At 38.2% G+C, this 18319-nt stretch overlaps 1 protein-coding gene across 2 annotated transcripts in view; it reads right to left on the bottom strand.

Annotated features, from left to right (window-relative positions):
• Window positions 1–340: 340 nt before the first annotated feature.
• The window catches only part of LOC131071192 (protein TIC 56, chloroplastic), a 111416-nt gene continuing 93437 nt past the window's right edge, over window positions 341–18319 (bottom strand). For both annotated transcript variants that reach the window (XM_058006911.2, XM_058006910.2), the window contains one exon: window positions 341–828. In XM_058006911.2, coding sequence (XP_057862894.1) covers window positions 604–828 — 225 coding nt within the window. In that variant the 3' untranslated portion in view covers window positions 341–603. The remainder of the gene's footprint in view (window positions 829–18319) is intronic.

The following is an 18319-nucleotide window of genomic DNA, read 5'->3' as shown; positions in this document are numbered from 1 at the left end:
ATTTTTTTTTGTATTTTTAAAGCATAAACTTGAGTAGTAAACAATTAGTTATATCAATGAACCAAAATGCTCAACAGATATGCTACGTTGTTTAGAACAAGCTTTGATGAAAGGGCGATTGTGGAGTTTGTTAGTATACCGTACATCCTTCAGAGGATCGGTAGTTAAGTGGTGTACACTTTCTGCAGTCAAGGCACAGTACCTGGTAATCATAAATAAAAATTCTAATTGAGTCGAGTTTAGGATTCTACGAGGCTGTAGAAAGAGACACGTAGCTTTCCAAAGAAAGAATATCAATTAGACATCAAGTCACTCCATGGCTTCTAATTTTAATAAAAGATGCATAAAAATGAGCTAAAAAATAACATTAAAAAAACAAGACAAAATTTGCAAATGCCAAGATGGCATGTTGTAGCTGAATATATGCAATAACGAATAAGAACTGCTGTGAAATATCACATATGACAAAATAAAAATGAATTTTTAAATGCAATAAATATGGCATGCTGTAACCCTCTGAACTTTTCTTTCCAAAGATGTGAAGAAAGCCAACTTTTCTTTAAGAATCAATGCAGTATATAAGAATAAATATTACAATCCACATCACTTTTCGTTGTCCTTATTTTTTTCCTTTTCCTTCTCCAGCTGTATCTTCGCCATCTTTAGTGCTTCCTTCTTTGCCTGCCTTTTTAGCTCATTCTCTCTCCTCTTCTTCCTTTGCAGGGTTTCCTTTATTTCTGGATATTTACCTCCAACAATGTGTTTTACTTGCTTGTACAAAAATTCAGAGTTGTAAAAAAACCAAGAAAGGTCATCGAAAAATTTGTCCTGCAAAAATAAAAAGCAAGACATTAGAGATTTACAAAATGCATGGAATGCTACATATAAAATATTATTTAAGTAGTTTAACACGAAGTGTGTGTTATGCAAGCGAGTGTATGTCTGTACTCTGTATACACACGCACACATGGGCATGCAAGTGTGGGCATGTGCATGCCATTTACAAGTGAGCACACAGGTGTGCCTGTGTTAGCATGGATGGGCATAAGAGAGATCATAAACTTTACCGTGTTATCCAGATAATTGACATTAAGTCTCACTGAGAATCTAGAAGCTTTAACTATATATAACTATATATATATATATATATATATATATATATATATATATATATTGTTCAAAACTTGGATTGTGCCTGGGTAAATTTCCTTTTTAATATTTGGGCCATAGGAATTACAAGGGCATAAGAGAAACCAAAAACTTTAGCTTATATATGTAATGTTCAAACTTGAATTCTGCCTGGATCAATTTCTTTTTTAATGTTTGTTACTTCCATTCTGATCATTTTAAATGAAGCAGCATTTTTTTTTTAAAGTTCTCAACCCCATAAAGATATTCTCGGATAAGACCCCAACTACAATTATTATAGCAAGCAAAGGGACAGATTGACCCACCAAGAGAATCCCAAGCCACTATTGGGATGAAGATAAAGCAAAGCTTACCTCCAGAGAAAGAACACAACAGGGGAGACCTCAACAAAGAAGCAAAGCTTATTTCAATAGAAGGAACTCAGTAGTGAAACATGCCAATTAGTCGAATTGATGGGCTGAAGATCTCCTGGAGAAGAAGGGGAAGACTCCAAGGCAAGTCAAGCTTACCTAGTAGTAAATATTTATAGAAAACGTGATCTCCTATCTGTGGAAGGTGGAACCTTGAATTGCAACATCAAACTAGCTAGAGTCAATTATAGATGGGTCAATGGATGTCCACACTAACTTGTTGCACCACATTAGAGATGTAAAATATGCTGTCTATATGACATGGAATATCATTATCCATCTCCAAAAATTCCATAGATCTATCCCAACGATTGGTTTTATTGTGAAAAAGTATAACAGATGGGCTTTAGGTAAAAGGAGAAACTTGGAATTACTTGCCCTACATTGGCATTTGATTTTTGAGTATGTTACCAGATTTTCTCTTTCACCCCACAGTCATTAGTTCTGGTTCAGGTCTGGGACGGCACTAGGTTCACTCACGGTTTGGCCCTGGCACCCCAGGTCCCCTGTGGAGAACCTGCACAGAATAAATGAATTTGGAGCCATAAAAACAGTTGAAAGCACTACTACACAATTATTCAGGAAGTTTTACTTCACTCTCACTGTAATATCATAGCCTGCTGATTTCCAAGCACAGCCTGTCACTGGCACCCACCCTCTGCCTTTCTTCCTAAAGACACGGAGACTTGCAACAGAATAATTCAGGACATGATTAGGAGATAAGACTTGATGTTTGTTACAAAAGCCTGCACAACACCCACCGCTTTGAATATTGCAGGGTTTGGCATGTCTTTAAAAGCCTCCATATTTGGAGAGTTGTGAGCTGCTTTATGTTTAGTTTTTATACCGTGACCTGCGAGCTGGTGGATTTAATGTATGAGGGGGTTATTAGGTAATATGGAAGGTGGAAGAATTGTTGAAAGTTTCTAGACAATGACAGCCATTTTTTGTCAGAAGATGATGATGTCAGGCAGCTTTGTAAATTGCCAGATTGAAGAGATAGCAGACTTGATGCTAACTAATATAATGTTTCTTTCCCCAACTAATACAAGGCTACTATGACATTGATTTATTATTTTTATTTACACAGTATACACTATGTTACCAGGTTCCTCTAACTCCCCCTCCACCTCTAACTCCCCCTCCACCCTGGCCCATGTGGGTACAGTTCAGGTTTGGGTCTCAGGCTACTTCCCCACTGGAGGGGGTCCCTCCCGGTACCTTGGCTGAACATGGACCAAACCCAAGCAAACCCAGGGTGACCCAATAGCTGCCCAACAAACAAAAAAAAAGGAAATTTTTTTATTTTTTTAACATTTTTATAAACAAAAAAATGCTTGCGTACATAATTTCACCCTCAAGTGATAAAATTATGAAAATAGCATGCATCGTGAAGATTTGTGTCATTTCAAAGACCTTAATTTGGGCTTGATAGTGACGGCTCTGCCCCTCGACCCCGCCCTGTATCGTGACAAGGAACAACCAAGGGTGATACCCCTAGACCCCCGTGAGGGGCACTGCCCCTCAACTCCACGAGGGGTGTTGCCCCTCAACCTCATTGGGGTCACTGCCCCCAAACCCCCATGAGGGGTGCCACCCGTCAACCCCATTGGGGGCTCCACTCCTAGACCCCCTCTAGCTACTAAAATCCCTTGTCACATAAGAAACTTGATTACAATGAAGGGGTGATGAGGAATTGGGATCTAACTCTTGTGTGTGTTGACTTGGACATTATTGTTGAACAACTGATGAGGCAGCTTGTACAATACATGGCTAGTGTAAGTGGCATTGTAACTCACTCTGATTCAAATGAAACTGAACCATATTAGACAACTTTAGACTTATGCTTTTAATGAAGACCAATATGAAGATTATTAAATGTTGATTATAATTTTCATTGTGTATTGAGTCTTGACATTTGACAAGCCACTGAATTGTGAATTTATGAGTATTTCTCATTTTTGTAAATTATGAGGTATTTAAATTTTTTTATTCACAATTATGAGTATCATTGTTTTGTATTATATGTTTTTAATCTTTAATACATATATTACATGTAAATACATACATACATATATAACATAAGTCACAAGGTTCGAGTTCAAGTTCGAATTCGACAACAATAAAATTCAAATGAAGTTTGACAAGAAAAAAAAATCATTATTTTTTTTAGGTAAGTTCTACCATTATGGGGGTAGAGCCCTCTATTAACTTGAAAAGGATTACAACACAGAGCAGTTTTACTTCACAGAGCGGTTTTACAAATCATCCCTGATGATTCCTACAAAAACACCCTATACCCCTACTCAGATTCAGCTCCTTAGCAGCCATTCTATTGGCCATTGGAGAATGTTCTGAGAATACCAACTGCTGCAATCTCCCAAACTCATTCCTCCTGACTACCACTTTGAATTCTTGCCAGATGATCTACCGCGGAATGCTCTCATCCTCCGGAATTTCCAAGGGCCTCTCTGCCAAATCTCCCTACCAAAAAAACAGGATAACGGGGGTTCCAAGCTCCCATAGCTGATTTCATATACTTGGTCAGCCACCAGCATCCAATATGCTTCCCCCACGAACCCATCACCAATCTGAAAGTCCACCTCTTGCGAGCTCATAGTCTGCACTGTAGGCACGAAGAAATGTCTGAAAATATCCCCATCATGGGTATGGTCACCCCTTGGGCTGGCATCTAAGATCCTTTCCAACGCCTGCAAAGTCTGATCCTCTTAGATGTTGAAAAGCCTGCGGCATTGCTCCTCTCGGGTCTCTGTGTTACAAACACCTCCTACTGACTCGAAAACCATCGCTCTGGACTGCGAGCTCAAACAATTTCCTTCTGATGAAAAGGGGTTCGACACTCCTCGAAATAACCTTACACCGAGTCCCTAACAGAAGACTCTGAATCCCGATTTTGCTTACCACAATCTGAAGGGATCCCAAATCAGTCACCATATGTACCAGTCCATCCTTATCCACACCTTAGCATCCTCAAAAACCGCACCCATCCTCCCGCCATATCCTTACCCTTTCGGTCAAAAAACATTTTTGAAAAAAGCCTGGTCGAGTTCTGAACAATCAGCCCATCAATCAACTACTCGTTGGGCACGGGTTCTGCATGACCGACCTGCTATCCTATCCCACTTCTAGGGATATTCGCCTCCCCCTCCTCTTCTAGATTAGACAAGAGATCTTGCGGGACCTGCTCTAAATCCATCTCCACGTCCTCAACACGACCCTTCACTCCATCGTTCGCCAGCCAGTTTGCCACCCGATTACCTTCCCTATAAATGTGTGATATGGCATAATCTGATAGAAGATTGATAGAATTTTGGATACCTGGTATCCACTGTTTAAGTTTCCAATTTGCTATTTGTCCCTTGGATATGGCCTTGATCACGAATTGTGAGTCGCCTTCAATGTCAACATTGCATATGCCTTTGTCCCTACATAGAATCAGCCCCCTTCTCAGCCCCATTAATTCAGCCTCATTATTAGTAGCAAAGCCAATGTCACCATAAGCAGCCGCGACACATTTCCCCTGCCAATTTATGACTATCACCCCACATCCTGCATCCCCCGAGTTGCCTTTAGCAGCCCCATCGAAGTTCAATTTGAATCTCCCCAAAACCAGCTTGTTCCAATAAACCATGCTTTGATCCTTTTGTTTGTATATCATTGTTCCTGAGACCTCCTTTAGCCCAGCCCATTTCTCCTCCATAGATTTATCCCAGAGAGTAAATTTTGACACCTTCCTCCTTAAGACTCTTTGGCCTGCAACTTCCACAATGGCTTCACTAATTTTCCAAATGACTACTTCAATCTGAGATGACTCTTCACAAAACACCTACCGTTCCTTTCCTTCCAAACCTACCAGGCAATCATTGAAGGACCAATAATCCATAGATCAGCCCACTTCGACCTCCCTCCGTCTGAAGGCCAAGAATTGAGAAATTCATACAACCATGCTCCTCTTGTTGTTTGCCATTTGAGCATTCCCATCAACCATTCCCAGCACCTGGATGTAAAAGGACACCATAACAAGAGATGATCCACCGACTCCTCGTCCTGCATACACAATAAGCAAACACTCGGGCCCGCTATCCCAATCGTTTCGAGTCTCTCCCTTGTAAGGATTCTTCCGTGTAGGGCAACCCATAGAAATGCCCCGACTTGTCCCAGCAAACCTTGCCAACCACTTGGTTTCTTTATTCCTCTTTCTTTGAACCTCGTAACCTAAATGCACTTTATACTCCTCATTCTTGGTTGTACACCAGACCACTTCGTCAGCCTCTCTCGACAAAGTGATCCTCCTCTCATCCAAAATTAGTGAGAGACGCCTACTATCTTCTTCACTAATCCCTTCCTGCAATTGCTTCCATTTGACTACCACATGCCTCTCCATTGGGTTCTGGATATAATCCCAGACATAAACTCCTATCCTCCTTTCCACTTCATGAATCCAATCGCCTTCAACAAAGTTGTCTGCAATGATCTCCCCTCCATTCCATGAATCCCTCCAGAACTTTGCTTGTCTACCATCCCCCACCTTCTAAGTAATATGATCACTGATTAGCCTTCTACTTTCCCAAAAAAGCTTCCAAATTTCCAAACCAATAGAGCAATTGGCCATCATGAGCATTCTAGCCGGGTCCTTTGAGTCAAGATATTTCTTCCTCATAACTTTACACCACACTTTGTTTGGGTTCTTGTATAATTTCCAGACCAGCTTGGCTCCCAAAGCTAAATTTTGCAAGTTCATCTTCCTCAGCCCAGCCCCACCTTCCGCCTTGATCATACACGCAATCTCCTAGTTTATAAGAGGTATTTTCCTTTGGTCCTTAGCTCCCTCCTAGAGGAATTTTTTTAGGAGACCATCTAGAGCATTTATAGCTCTAGTAGACATTCTAAAGCAGGACATCACATAGATTGGTGCAGCTGACAATACCGATCCGATCATCTATATCCTCCCAGCCTGCGTTAGCCATTTATTTTTCCAACCTTGGGTTTTCGCCTAGGAATTGTTAATCACCTCCTCCCAATATTCGGATTTATTCCTTCCAATGAATAGGGGTGTTCCCAAATATCTAGCTGGAAGAGATGCACCTTTGAATCCCAAAATAGCCACAATCTTCTTCTGACAGGACTTATTGGTGTTGAAGAAACAAATTTCAGATTTGTCCTTATTCATATCCTGGCCTGATGCTTTCGCATACATATCCAATGTGGACTTGATCTCCTCTACTTCTCTAGTAAAGCCCTCTCCAAACAGTAGTGTATCGTCTGCAAACTGTGAGTGTGAAATAGGGTCTAGTTCCTCGTGCACTGAAATACCTCTCCAAATTGCCCTTCTAACTTTCCTCCTAATGTTCCTAATGAAAGCCTCTAACACTAGGACAAAAAGAAAGGGTGAAAGTGGATCACCCTGTCTAAGACAATTCGTAGTTTCAAAGAAGCCGTTTAGAGCCCCATTGGCAGCCACGGACATCCTGGGGGAAGAGACACACAGATGAATGCAGTCTACCCAGCCCTGATCAAAACCAAATCTCCTTAAAACCTGAATCAGAAAATTGTGGTTCACCCAATCATAAGCTTTGGAGACATCAAGCTTAATCACCATGCCCCTCAGGTTCTTAGATTTCATCGAGTGAATGGTCTTTGTGGCCAAGATAATGTTGTTTGTGATTTCCCTACCTGGAATAAAGCCATTTTGTTCTTCTGCAATGATCCTACCAATAATGACCTTCAATCTGTTGACCATCGCCTTAGCAACAATTTTATAAACTGAGTTACACAGGGAAATCGGCCTGTAATCTGCCATTGACTCACAAACCTGCTTTTTGGGGATAAGCACAATCACAGTGTTGTTAATTTCTTTTACAAACTTATTTTTCTTTCTGAAGTCCACCACTTCTAAAATATCTTTTCCCATCAAATGCCAAGTTTTCTGAAAGAATTTCGTTGTCAAGCCATCCGGCTCCGAGGCTTGGTTGGGAGCCATCATGAATACAGTTTGCTTAATTTCTTCCGAAAGTGAAAGGTTGCATAAAAAAACTGCTATCTATCGCCAATACCTCCTGCTCAATGGCGTCTAATGTGGAGTCCCACAAACTTGGATTGCCTTGCTCACCTCCTCCGAGTAAATTCTAAGAATATTGGACCGTCACCTCTTCGATCTTTGTTGCACCAATACACCACCCCCCATCCTCACCCTTGATCGCATCAATCCTATTAGCCATTCTTCTAGCTTTCACCGATGAGTGAAAAAAAATTGTATTAGAGTCACCTGCATCGATCCAAATTTCCCTCAATTTGTCTCTCCAAAATACTTCCTCCCTCTCCAATACAACAACCAATCTGGATTTCAACTCTCTCTTTGATAAAGTCCTCATTAATCATACCAAATAGAATCACTTTCTCGTTTAACAATCTCAGTTCTTCCTCTATGGATTCTTTCTCAGAGAATATATTTTTAAAATCTTGCAAATTCTGTTTTCTAATATGTTCTTTCACATATTGCAGTCTTTTAATGAATCTGTAACTCGGCGTACCTTTAAAGAACTTACTTTCATCCCACCATCATTCTAAATTGGGTGTGAATGATCTATCCGTCCACCACATACTTTGGAACTTGAAGTAAAATTTGACTGCACTGGAACTATCTCCTATTTCCATGCGAACCAAAAAGTGGTCCAAGATAGATGAGGGAAGAACCGATGAGGAAATCAATATGTTAGATTGCATCCATCCATGTCCCACTAGAGAATGGTCCAACCTCTCTGCTATCCTAGTGAAATCCATTCTTCAATTAGTCCATGTGAACCACCCATTCTCGAGTTCAATATCCAAGAGTTCATTTTACACAACAACGGATCTGAAATCCTCCATGACTCTATTAACCCGTGCTATCCCTCCCTTCTTCTCTTTAGCATTTAGGATCGCATTAAAATCTCCTGCTACTATAATTTTGTTCCTGCCCTGTTGCTCTATCTGTTCAGATAAGAGGTTCCACAACTTCGCCTTCTCCTCAGTCTTTGTAGGACCGTAAACATTAATCAAGGGGAACTCTAAATCTGACCTTTTGTTTCTAATATAGCACAACATCCAATTGGCCTCTTTTCCAATCAATCTAACATCAATGTCCTTAGATTTCCACATGATGCCTATACCTCTGAAAGCCCTTGTAGCTTCATGAAATATTCCTTCCCATCTCACATAGTATTTCAAAAGGCTATCTGCTTTAACCTCATTAAGTTTTGTTTCTTGTAGAATAACAATATCATAGGTAGACCCTAAGGAGTGCTTAAATAAGCGCCTTTTGTCAGGAGCTGATAGGCCCCTGACATTCCATGTGAGAATCTTCATTGTTGTCCAAGGGAGATTGACAATCCCTTGGACCTTTTCATGAAATCAGCAACACTCATTATACCTTTTTCTGATACCCTGTCTTCCCTAATCTGTTTATATGATTTTCTTCCTTTCCCTTTCTTAGTCCTACCTAACATTCGATTCACAGACTGGCTAAGACACCTTGTATCCAAGATATCTAACTCCTCTGCAAATAGGTCCTCCTTTGTGTCAGAGTTGTTCTCCGCACCATTCTCACTATTGAAATCCTCCATACTCTGCACGTCAACTGCCTTCTCCAAAGTATTGGGTTTCGGGAAGATAACTTTTTGTCACTCTGCTTCTATATTCTCATGAATTCGTTGAACCATCCCCACATCCTCTCTGTTAGACCCCAACGTCTATGTAGTAGCATTTATCGCTTTCAATCCATTTTCTTTTTGGTTATCCCTCACCATAGATGCTCCTTCCCTAGGATTTTCTTTGGGCATCCATTTCCTCTCCACCCTCAGCCTGGTATTGCAGTCTTTTTCTACATGGGATCGTTTCCCACAAATCCCACAATACATTTTCTCTTCTTCAATTTCTATCTATTGTATCCAATGTCTACCATTAACACATAACCGAATTGCTTTCAGTATCCTCCTCACCGCCGCGATCTTAATTCTGGCATAAAGGTAAGAGTCTTTTTCTATCAAACCCTCGTCAATTTCCATTAACGTCCCCAACGACCTTCCAGTTTTCTCTGAACAGTTTTCAGCCTAGTATTCGATAGGTAGGTTATATAGTCTAACCCACACCGGAGCGTCATACGGTTCCAGAGGAACCTGATTAAAATTGGGATACCACAACTTCATATAAATTGGGTGGTTCTCAATGTGCCACACTCCCTCTTTCAAAATTATTTCCTTTGCTTCAATGTCTGTAAAAATTGTAATAAAAAATCCTTTTGGTATAAATTTGATGATGCACGGGGATTTCCACTTCTCCTTCGCCCATGCTTTGATCTTCTTTTTCTCAAACCTGGGCCTGATAATTCTACAAATAATCACCATGTCTTCCCACAATTCTAAATCCTCTTCGATTTCCTCTGAGACCACAATAGTTTGGATACCCTTGTGTTTTTCAGAATCACAATTGAATTTAGGTATTTTCTCCTTATCAACAAGGGTTTCTGCATTTCCTTGCTCCACCATCACCTTCCTAAAAAAAAAAATCATCATTAAATTTGCTTTATGTAAAATATAAATAATATATCCATAGAATTATCAAAATAAATAATATTAAATTTGTTAAATTTAATTTTAATATTTGTTTAAATTTATTATTATTATATATTAATAAATAAAAATATAAATTAAATATTTTAAAATATTTAAATTTTAATTTATTAAAAATTAATATTAAAAAATAAAAGTAAAACAATAAAATAAAATTGTATAATATTAAATATGTACATATATAGATATATATGTTATACTTATCATGCTAAGTTTTTTATGGCAATGCATGAAATCTTTTTTCAACAAGCCATTCTGGAAAAAAAAAAAAAAACGGAATTTTAAAAATGGTAGAAAAAACACAGCATCCTAACTTATCATGGGAACCCACCAACCCTAAATTACTTGTCATGACCACTCAACAAAGTACGCCCTGCTGCAAGTAAAGATCACAGTGATCAAGAAAGTCCGCCTATGGTTAAGACCTCAAGCATAAGAAGATGGTTCCTAACTCTCAAAAAGTCTGCCCTCTTGGTGCACAATGTCAAGCAACCCCACCCTATCATGAGACATGGTGCAAGGAAGTGATAAAGTCCGCCCAAGAGAAATGAAAGTAGCATATGGAAGGTGCCAAAGTCCCCCAATGTCCGCCCTGCTGCAAATGAAAGGTTCTCAAAGATGACAAAGTCCGCCCTTACCTTGGTCACATGAAGAGCAAAGTCCGCCCTAGAAAGAGAGGGTATGATATGCATAAGGTTGGTGAACCCCGCTCATGAAGAAGGTGCAAGGAAGTGATAAAGTCCGCCCAATCTGCAAGGTGATGGTGCATGAATCTCATGAACTTCGCCCTTAGTTGATGATATGGTGCACAAGAATGATGAAGTCTGCCCTCCTTGGTGCTTAAGATGGATGAAGTCCACCCTTGGTTGAATGTAAGGTGCATGAGATCAGTGAAGTTGGCACTCACCTTAGTTCTTGAAACTCACAAAGTCCGCCTTGGGGTGAAGCAATAACAAGTGGTGCACATTCTTCACCAAGTCTGCCCTCCTACAATTCCAAGTGCACGAGCTGAAGGAAGTTCGCCTAGGACTACTTAGCACAATGGGAAGCATGCTAATTAAGTCCGACTTGAAGTAAGGAATGATAATAAGCAAAGGTTCTTAAGTTTCTTCAAGTCCCGCCCTTCCCCTACAAATTGAAGTGCAACAATTTAAGATAAGTCCGCCCAAGGGAGAGAGATATATGCTAAGTTTGAAGAAAAAGGAATATTCTTGAGTGATGTTAGCGAGATTTGATGATAAAGTTTGAACTGAGACCAAATTAGAAGGTTTTTTCAAAGAAGAATATTGCAGAACTGAAAATCAATTTAGAAAGTTGTATTGGAAAGACAAGATGAAAATTTCGAACTTGATAGTGGTGACAAGTCAACTAAAGACTGAATTAGAAACATTCCTTGCAGATTTGAAAGACTAAGGATGAATTAGAAACAAATTTTAGAGAGATTTCTGAGCTTCTAATTGAGAATTCAAACTTCAACACAAATACACTTCATTCTTTCATTTTCTCACATGAAGTTCGAGTTTTGGATAGCAAGAGGAGAGAGTTTCTAAGAGGTTTTGTGCAGGTTAAAAGGGTTTTTGATAGAGATTTTGTGCAGGTCTGAAGGAGATTCTTGACTGTTTTGAAGAGCGAATTCGCATATTTTCTGAAATTCTGAAGGTGACGGGTATTCGAGGCAGATTGGTTAAGTTTTTCAATCTAATTTTCAAATTTTGATGAAGTTTTCATGGAAAATGGAGCTGGTTTTCACAACTTAGTTTATTTTTCAAATATTTCCCTATATCCAAATCTGATTTTGACATTCATTTCATGAATTTTGGGACTAAGTTGTTCATTTTCAAAGCAATCAAAGACAAATTTCACTCCCAAACCTTCAAGTCAGATTGAGTTTTCAAAGGTTTCTTAAATTTCTAAGTGTTCGCAGCTTGTTGAAAGCTAAAAGTGTTGAGGAAGTGGAGAATCGGAGCACACTTTGCCATCAAACCTTCAAAGTTTACACTCAAAATGAGGATTCTAATTTATTTTCTTTTGGTTTTGCAGGTTTTCGATGATGGCTGAACGCAATGAATGTCTGAAAAGCTGAACTTTAGATCACATCAATTCATATTTATGAGGAGTTATCCAGAGCTTTTCACCCTCCTCCCGTGCAACATAAATTGGCAACTGAAGGCGGGATCATTGCAGAAAACACAAATGGAGTTTTGGGCCAAATTCAGAATTGAAGACAAGTCTACAAGCAAGTTTCGTCCAAGCATAAAGATGACCAAAATTTGGCTTAAGTATGCGAAGAGCTATTATGACGAAGGCCTAGAGGAATTCTTCTCCAAATTCAAGGCACTTGAAAGAATCTCAAGGCATCAAGAAAGAAAAGTTCTCAGACTTGGTGAAGATATGGAAAAGTTAAATAAATTTCCAACTTCTTGAAGGATTTCATCTCTTGAAGAAATTGAAAAAGACAAGCTCCCAATCAGAATCAAATGGTGACAAGAAGAAATCAAATTTCCATACTTAGACAATTTCTTCACACAAATTGGAGAATTCAGAAAAGACATCCAACACGCTAAGGTGGCGCCTCGTCATCTTCCAACCAATCAGATTGTTCCAAGTCAGCATGTCCAGGTTCAATGAGCCTGACTTATCCAGAAGCTTCTAGAAGGGCACACTTCACAATGCAACAACCTTCTATTTTCATTGTTGGTTCATATTTAGCAAGAAGGACAAGTGTCCCCAAATGTAATTTTCTTATTGGTTGAGGGGTAGTTCGTTTTGGGAAACCCTAATTAGGGTTTCAATCTTTTAATCTAGGCCCTTGATCACTGTTTGATCTCGATCGTTCATTATTTTCTGGAAAATTATATAAGGCTACCTCCTCTCATTTGGAGAGTGTGAGGTTTTTGATATATTGTTGCGTGAAGGTCATTTTTCAAATAATATATTGCATGTGCGCTTTCTCTTAAGGCTTTGTAATCTCTGTTATTTGAGTGATTAGCATGATTTCAATTTCCTCAACACATTAGTAAGAAGTTAATTTAGATTTGCTTTCAAAGTTGTTAGAGTTGAATGAAGGATTTGATAAGTATTAATTAACAGTGTATCTCCGCTCATACTTTTGGTGAATGGATGATTTCCATTTCAGTGCGCAAAGTTAGTCTGAGCCTATCCCCTATGTATGCCAAAACTTTGATCATAAGCACAACCCATTGAAGATTGCACCCGCTTTGTGTAGTTGTCCTTAGTGTGGCGAAGCAAAGTGTGGTTTCCCGACAACACCTAGTTAATACCGTCTCCAGAATTCACAGGTTTAGATCAGCTTTCTTAACCCTATCCCCTTTTCACCTTTTTGAAAGCCTAAATCTCGGAAAATCTTAAAAAAAAGGAAAAGAGCGAGCCTGAAATTGACAAATTTATCTAAGTCCAGAAGCTTGAAAGACATTTGTAAACGTAAGTCACCCTTGAGATTTTCAACACACACTACCCAAGTAGTTATCCCACTAAAGTCACTTGTTCGCACACATAGACCTTGGAATCGCCATATGATAAGCGGTGATTTTTCAGGAGAGGATAGAATACCTTTGGGTATCTTATTCTAATGTTCGATATATGATAAAACATACACCAACAGGGTCACGCTTCAAATAAAAATCATTACAATTAGAAAATTGAAAATCAAAAATAATAATTGTCTTCAATCTTCATCAATCATCAAAAGGACCTAGATCAAGATCATCATTGTTCGCTTCAAGTTCAAAATTGTTTGAACCCAAAGCAATACCACTCCCACTAGGTGCATCATGTGTAAGTGTCTCATCATCATCATTATCCATAGTGACTCTAGCAAGCTCTTGAATAGATGTATCCAATTTGGTATGCTCAAGAATAACATCCAAATGCTTCATTGACACATCCTTGTAGTGGTGTTGCTTATGTGATAGAAGACGCAAATTGGAATAAACATAAACCAAGTCTACTGCTTTGCTTGCAGCTAATCGATTACACTTCACTTAGTGGATAAAGGAGTATGTACTCCAATTCCGTTTAACAGAATAACTTGCAACTTGTTGAAATTGAAGAGAAAACCAACACAAATTAAAAATACAAAATACAAAATAAAATAAAGAATATTAAGTACTAAAGTCTACAATACAAATGTTAAAGAAAAACTTGTGATAGAATCTTGATTGCAAGAGGTTGGAAGAACAAATGATCTTGATCGTGGAGGTACCACCATGTACGAGCATCTACTTTGTATTGGTCGTTAATAGCACAAGGACTATGATCTTGTCCTAAAATGAACAAGCCAAACTCCTTTATATTGGCCGTTAATAGCACAACTATGATCTTGTTCTAAGATAAACAAGCCAAACTCTATCCTAACATGTTCCACCACTTCTAGATTGAAGAAGAGTTTAACAAATGCCCACTTGTACCCAATAACAACTTCACTTATCTCTATATGGTAGAGTTCTCTCTAGCAAAGCAAGTATCATAGTGCTATAGTATTTGGGAGATAATGCATATGTAAGGAGGTCCAACAATGTGTTCATCTTGTTCCAGCAATGATGAATGATTTTTTCCACCCCTTTGAAAAATGTTTCTTTGGGGTCATTCTCTTTTTGTGCTATTATGACCTTTATTTTTCTATCATGGAGTCCATGCCATCATAGATTTCCCCCAAACATGGTGTATCTGTATGAGCAAACCTAATCATACTCATGATAGGCTTGGTGAAATTCAAGACATATTCCACACGAACCCACCAATTGTCATCTAGGATCAATGACTTGAACTTTTGGGCCCTCTCTAAATTTGATTGCTTCCAAACACTCCATTGGTTACTAATAACCATGGAACCCAATGCCTCCCACACCTTCAAAAGTTGTCTCAAAATGATTGTATGTGATGCAAATCAGGTCTCAGCAACCTAGGATCATGTAAAAAATATGTTAATAACACATTAAGAAATATTATATACCTATGTTATTAGTGTCCTTCCCTTGCACCCCCCAAGTCCTAGTCCAATTCTTACTGGGTTATGATCCTGGTCCAATCCTATGTGGGTTCAGCCAAGGTCCTACCCACAGCCTATGGGTTCTGCCCTGTAGAACCCAAACAAACCTAGGAAGAATTTTGCCATCTTTCAAGGAACCTAAGCAGAATTTGACCAAAATGCATATTTTTTACTTTTTTAAGTGTTTTTATTTTTCATGTATGCACATTTGTGTAAAATAAAAATCTAGAACAATGAAAATTAGAATTGCTTATGTGATTATATTTTCATCAATAAAACAGATAAATTAACTCCTAATTATGGATAATTTGTAAATCAATGTCCAGTATATAGTCATAATATCAGATTTTTTAAAATGTGTGCCAATCTCAAAATAAACCAGTAAATTTAGAATTTATATTGCACATCACAAAAAAAAAAATCTGTAATGTCCCCACTTTGAAATAGAATTTAATAATGAATAATAATAATAATAAAATTAAAATATTAAAAACTAAATTAAAATATAAAAGAATATAATTAAAATTTAATTAAGTTAATAAATGGTCAAAAGACATAAAATGAAAAGTTGTGACTCCCTCAAACATGAGATATAAAGGGGAGAAGAGAACCTCATTTAAGGGGAGAAATTTTTGGGAATCAGAAGTGCAGATCTAACTTAAATAAGAAGTGCAGATCTGGTTATAAAAGGTTGTGTCCCTTTCAGAGGGCAGAAATAGTGAAGAGTTGCACTCTTTCACTAATGGTGAAAGGATGTGTCTCTTGCCAAAGGGCATACATGATGAAGAGGTGTGACCTCTCCCTCACATTGAGAGATATAAAGGAACGGAATCAAAGCATTTACTGGATCGGCATCGATCAGAACAGATCAGAACAGCTATTAAGTTATAGGCAGTAACATCCTTGTTCTTAGTGGCAGCCTCCAACTACGATTTCGAACATAATCTAGGAGGAAAACAATCAGACCAATGCAAGTAAGAGTTGGAACATAAATCCAAGAGCAGAACGGACAGATCAAGGCAACACATCATAGAATCATCAAACTATTTTAGCAGTACATCCCATTGGATCGAAGGGAAGTGCAGTGATAAGAGAGAGATGCCTCTCTTTCTAATAATGTGTCTCCTTCCAACAAAGAGACACAGCCAATTAGGAGTTTAAGAGGGGCCATCGGGTGCCAGGAAGAGGAAACGGAAAAGATAAGGAGAATTCGCAGAGGGCCAGAAACATGGTCTGCAAGAAGAATAATATTCCAGCCACTATGTCACGGTAACATCTTTCTGAATTTCTATTAGAATTGTACCTGCATATTATCATGTTTCACAGTCACATCATTACACACATAAGGAATAAATTAAGATAACTGCAGTAATCTACAGACAATTGACTTTAACAACATAAGAAGGTTAAAATACTGAATCTATAAGTTAATGACAACTCACACAGCGAATCAATGTTATCTCGGTAATTTCTCTTAATGAATATAAGAAGTCGGTAATATGAAATTCTATGAATGAACCATGAATGCACAAATCATGAAAATATACTGATAAAACATTAAGCATTTAAATCAGAATTACAGTACTTACTTGTGAGGGAGGGAATGAAGGTGTAATGGAGAGGTTAGGAAAGACTCATAAGTTGGCTGTCCTAGAACGACCCCAGAGGCGTCTAGGACCTTGAGAGCACTTACCTTGAGGAGTCTAGCAACCTGGTTACAGCCTCATCCCAAACCCACAAGCTAAGTAAACCTGGAAGAAGGTTGATGCATAAGGAGATCAGTTAGAGTCACCAAGTGGAGCAAGAGGGTTGGAGGAAACAACCTCTCTTGGGCTTGGGTGGAGAGACTCTTAAGCTGTCCTCATGGTATCCTCCTTCGAAACACTTGGTTTATATTAAATTGGAATTCATGCCATAATATTAAACTTACATGTTTATTAATCAGAGGAATGTATCCATTTGCATATGGTTTATTGTTATATGCAGGAAACTATATTTAATCTTATGTTCCTAAGTTGATCAGGTATCATCTCTAATCCTAACTTTATAATTTTTCTGATTTTTAGTACAGAATCCAAAAGGGGACATTACAAAATCTGATCAAGGTAGAAATAGAAAGATGATTGACCTGGAGGACCAGAAATTTACCTAGAAATAAAAGACAAACGAGGGTTGAAAGGAATAAGAATTTAAAATGTATGTTCATGTTGTACTTCAAAAGATGTATATATTCGTTTGAAAATTGCCCTTTCATCCTATGGTTGATCCAAAAACATGAAAAGTTATCATATTTTCCTTTGGAAAGCAAATAAGTTAGAATTTGAAACCAAAAGATGATATATGAATTTGCAACTCTGGATTAGATATATGACTACTGTAATTGCAATATTAACGGATCCTCAGTGTGTGAATCTCTTATATCCTTACTCTTAAACAAGCTTGAAAAACTCAGCGATTCAATCGGACAATCGCGAGTACCCACGCGTCATATCCCAGCACGAGTGACTCACTGATAAAATCGGCAACGAGTTTCACAAAAAATCGCAGCTTGTTTTCACTTCAAAAATCGCTAAAACCTGTCGAAGATCGCCCAGAAAATCGGCAGGAAAAACAAAAAAAATGTTTTAAGGGCTAGAAAACCCTAAAAAGTTCGCGATTTCATTTTTTTTTTTCAACGGGAGCCACATTCACGCGACGTACGATGGCAGCCATATTCGTGCGATGTGATTAAGGCACATTTGCAAACAAATCAGGTGACACAACAAATTTCAGGTTCCAAATCTGTGTTAGACTAAAAAATTTTACACTATATTAAATATTTTTACATCATCCGTCCTTCAATTCTTCTGCAATCTGCGATTCTGCACCATTTATATTTAGCTTTGGATTATTTTTTGTCTAGAATTTGTTTGATCAAACTTCAAAGAATGACCATCATTGCGATTAATTTGACTACAAAGAGTTTCCATCGATTTATATTTATGATTAATTTATGACTATTATATTTACGATTAATTTGATTAATTTATGATTAGTTATATTTACTTTATCAGAGTTTCCATCAATTTTAACTGCTGATGACTTCACAGTCAGTCTTGGGCACAGTAGTTTCAATTTTTTACATG

This window comes from Cryptomeria japonica, chromosome 7, assembly GCF_030272615.1.
Source record: "Cryptomeria japonica chromosome 7, Sugi_1.0, whole genome shotgun sequence".
Classification (NCBI taxonomy): Eukaryota; Viridiplantae; Streptophyta; class Pinopsida; order Cupressales; family Cupressaceae; genus Cryptomeria; species Cryptomeria japonica.
The sequence above is the reverse complement of the archived record's forward strand: the minus strand, read 5'-3'. Positions and strand labels throughout refer to the sequence as shown.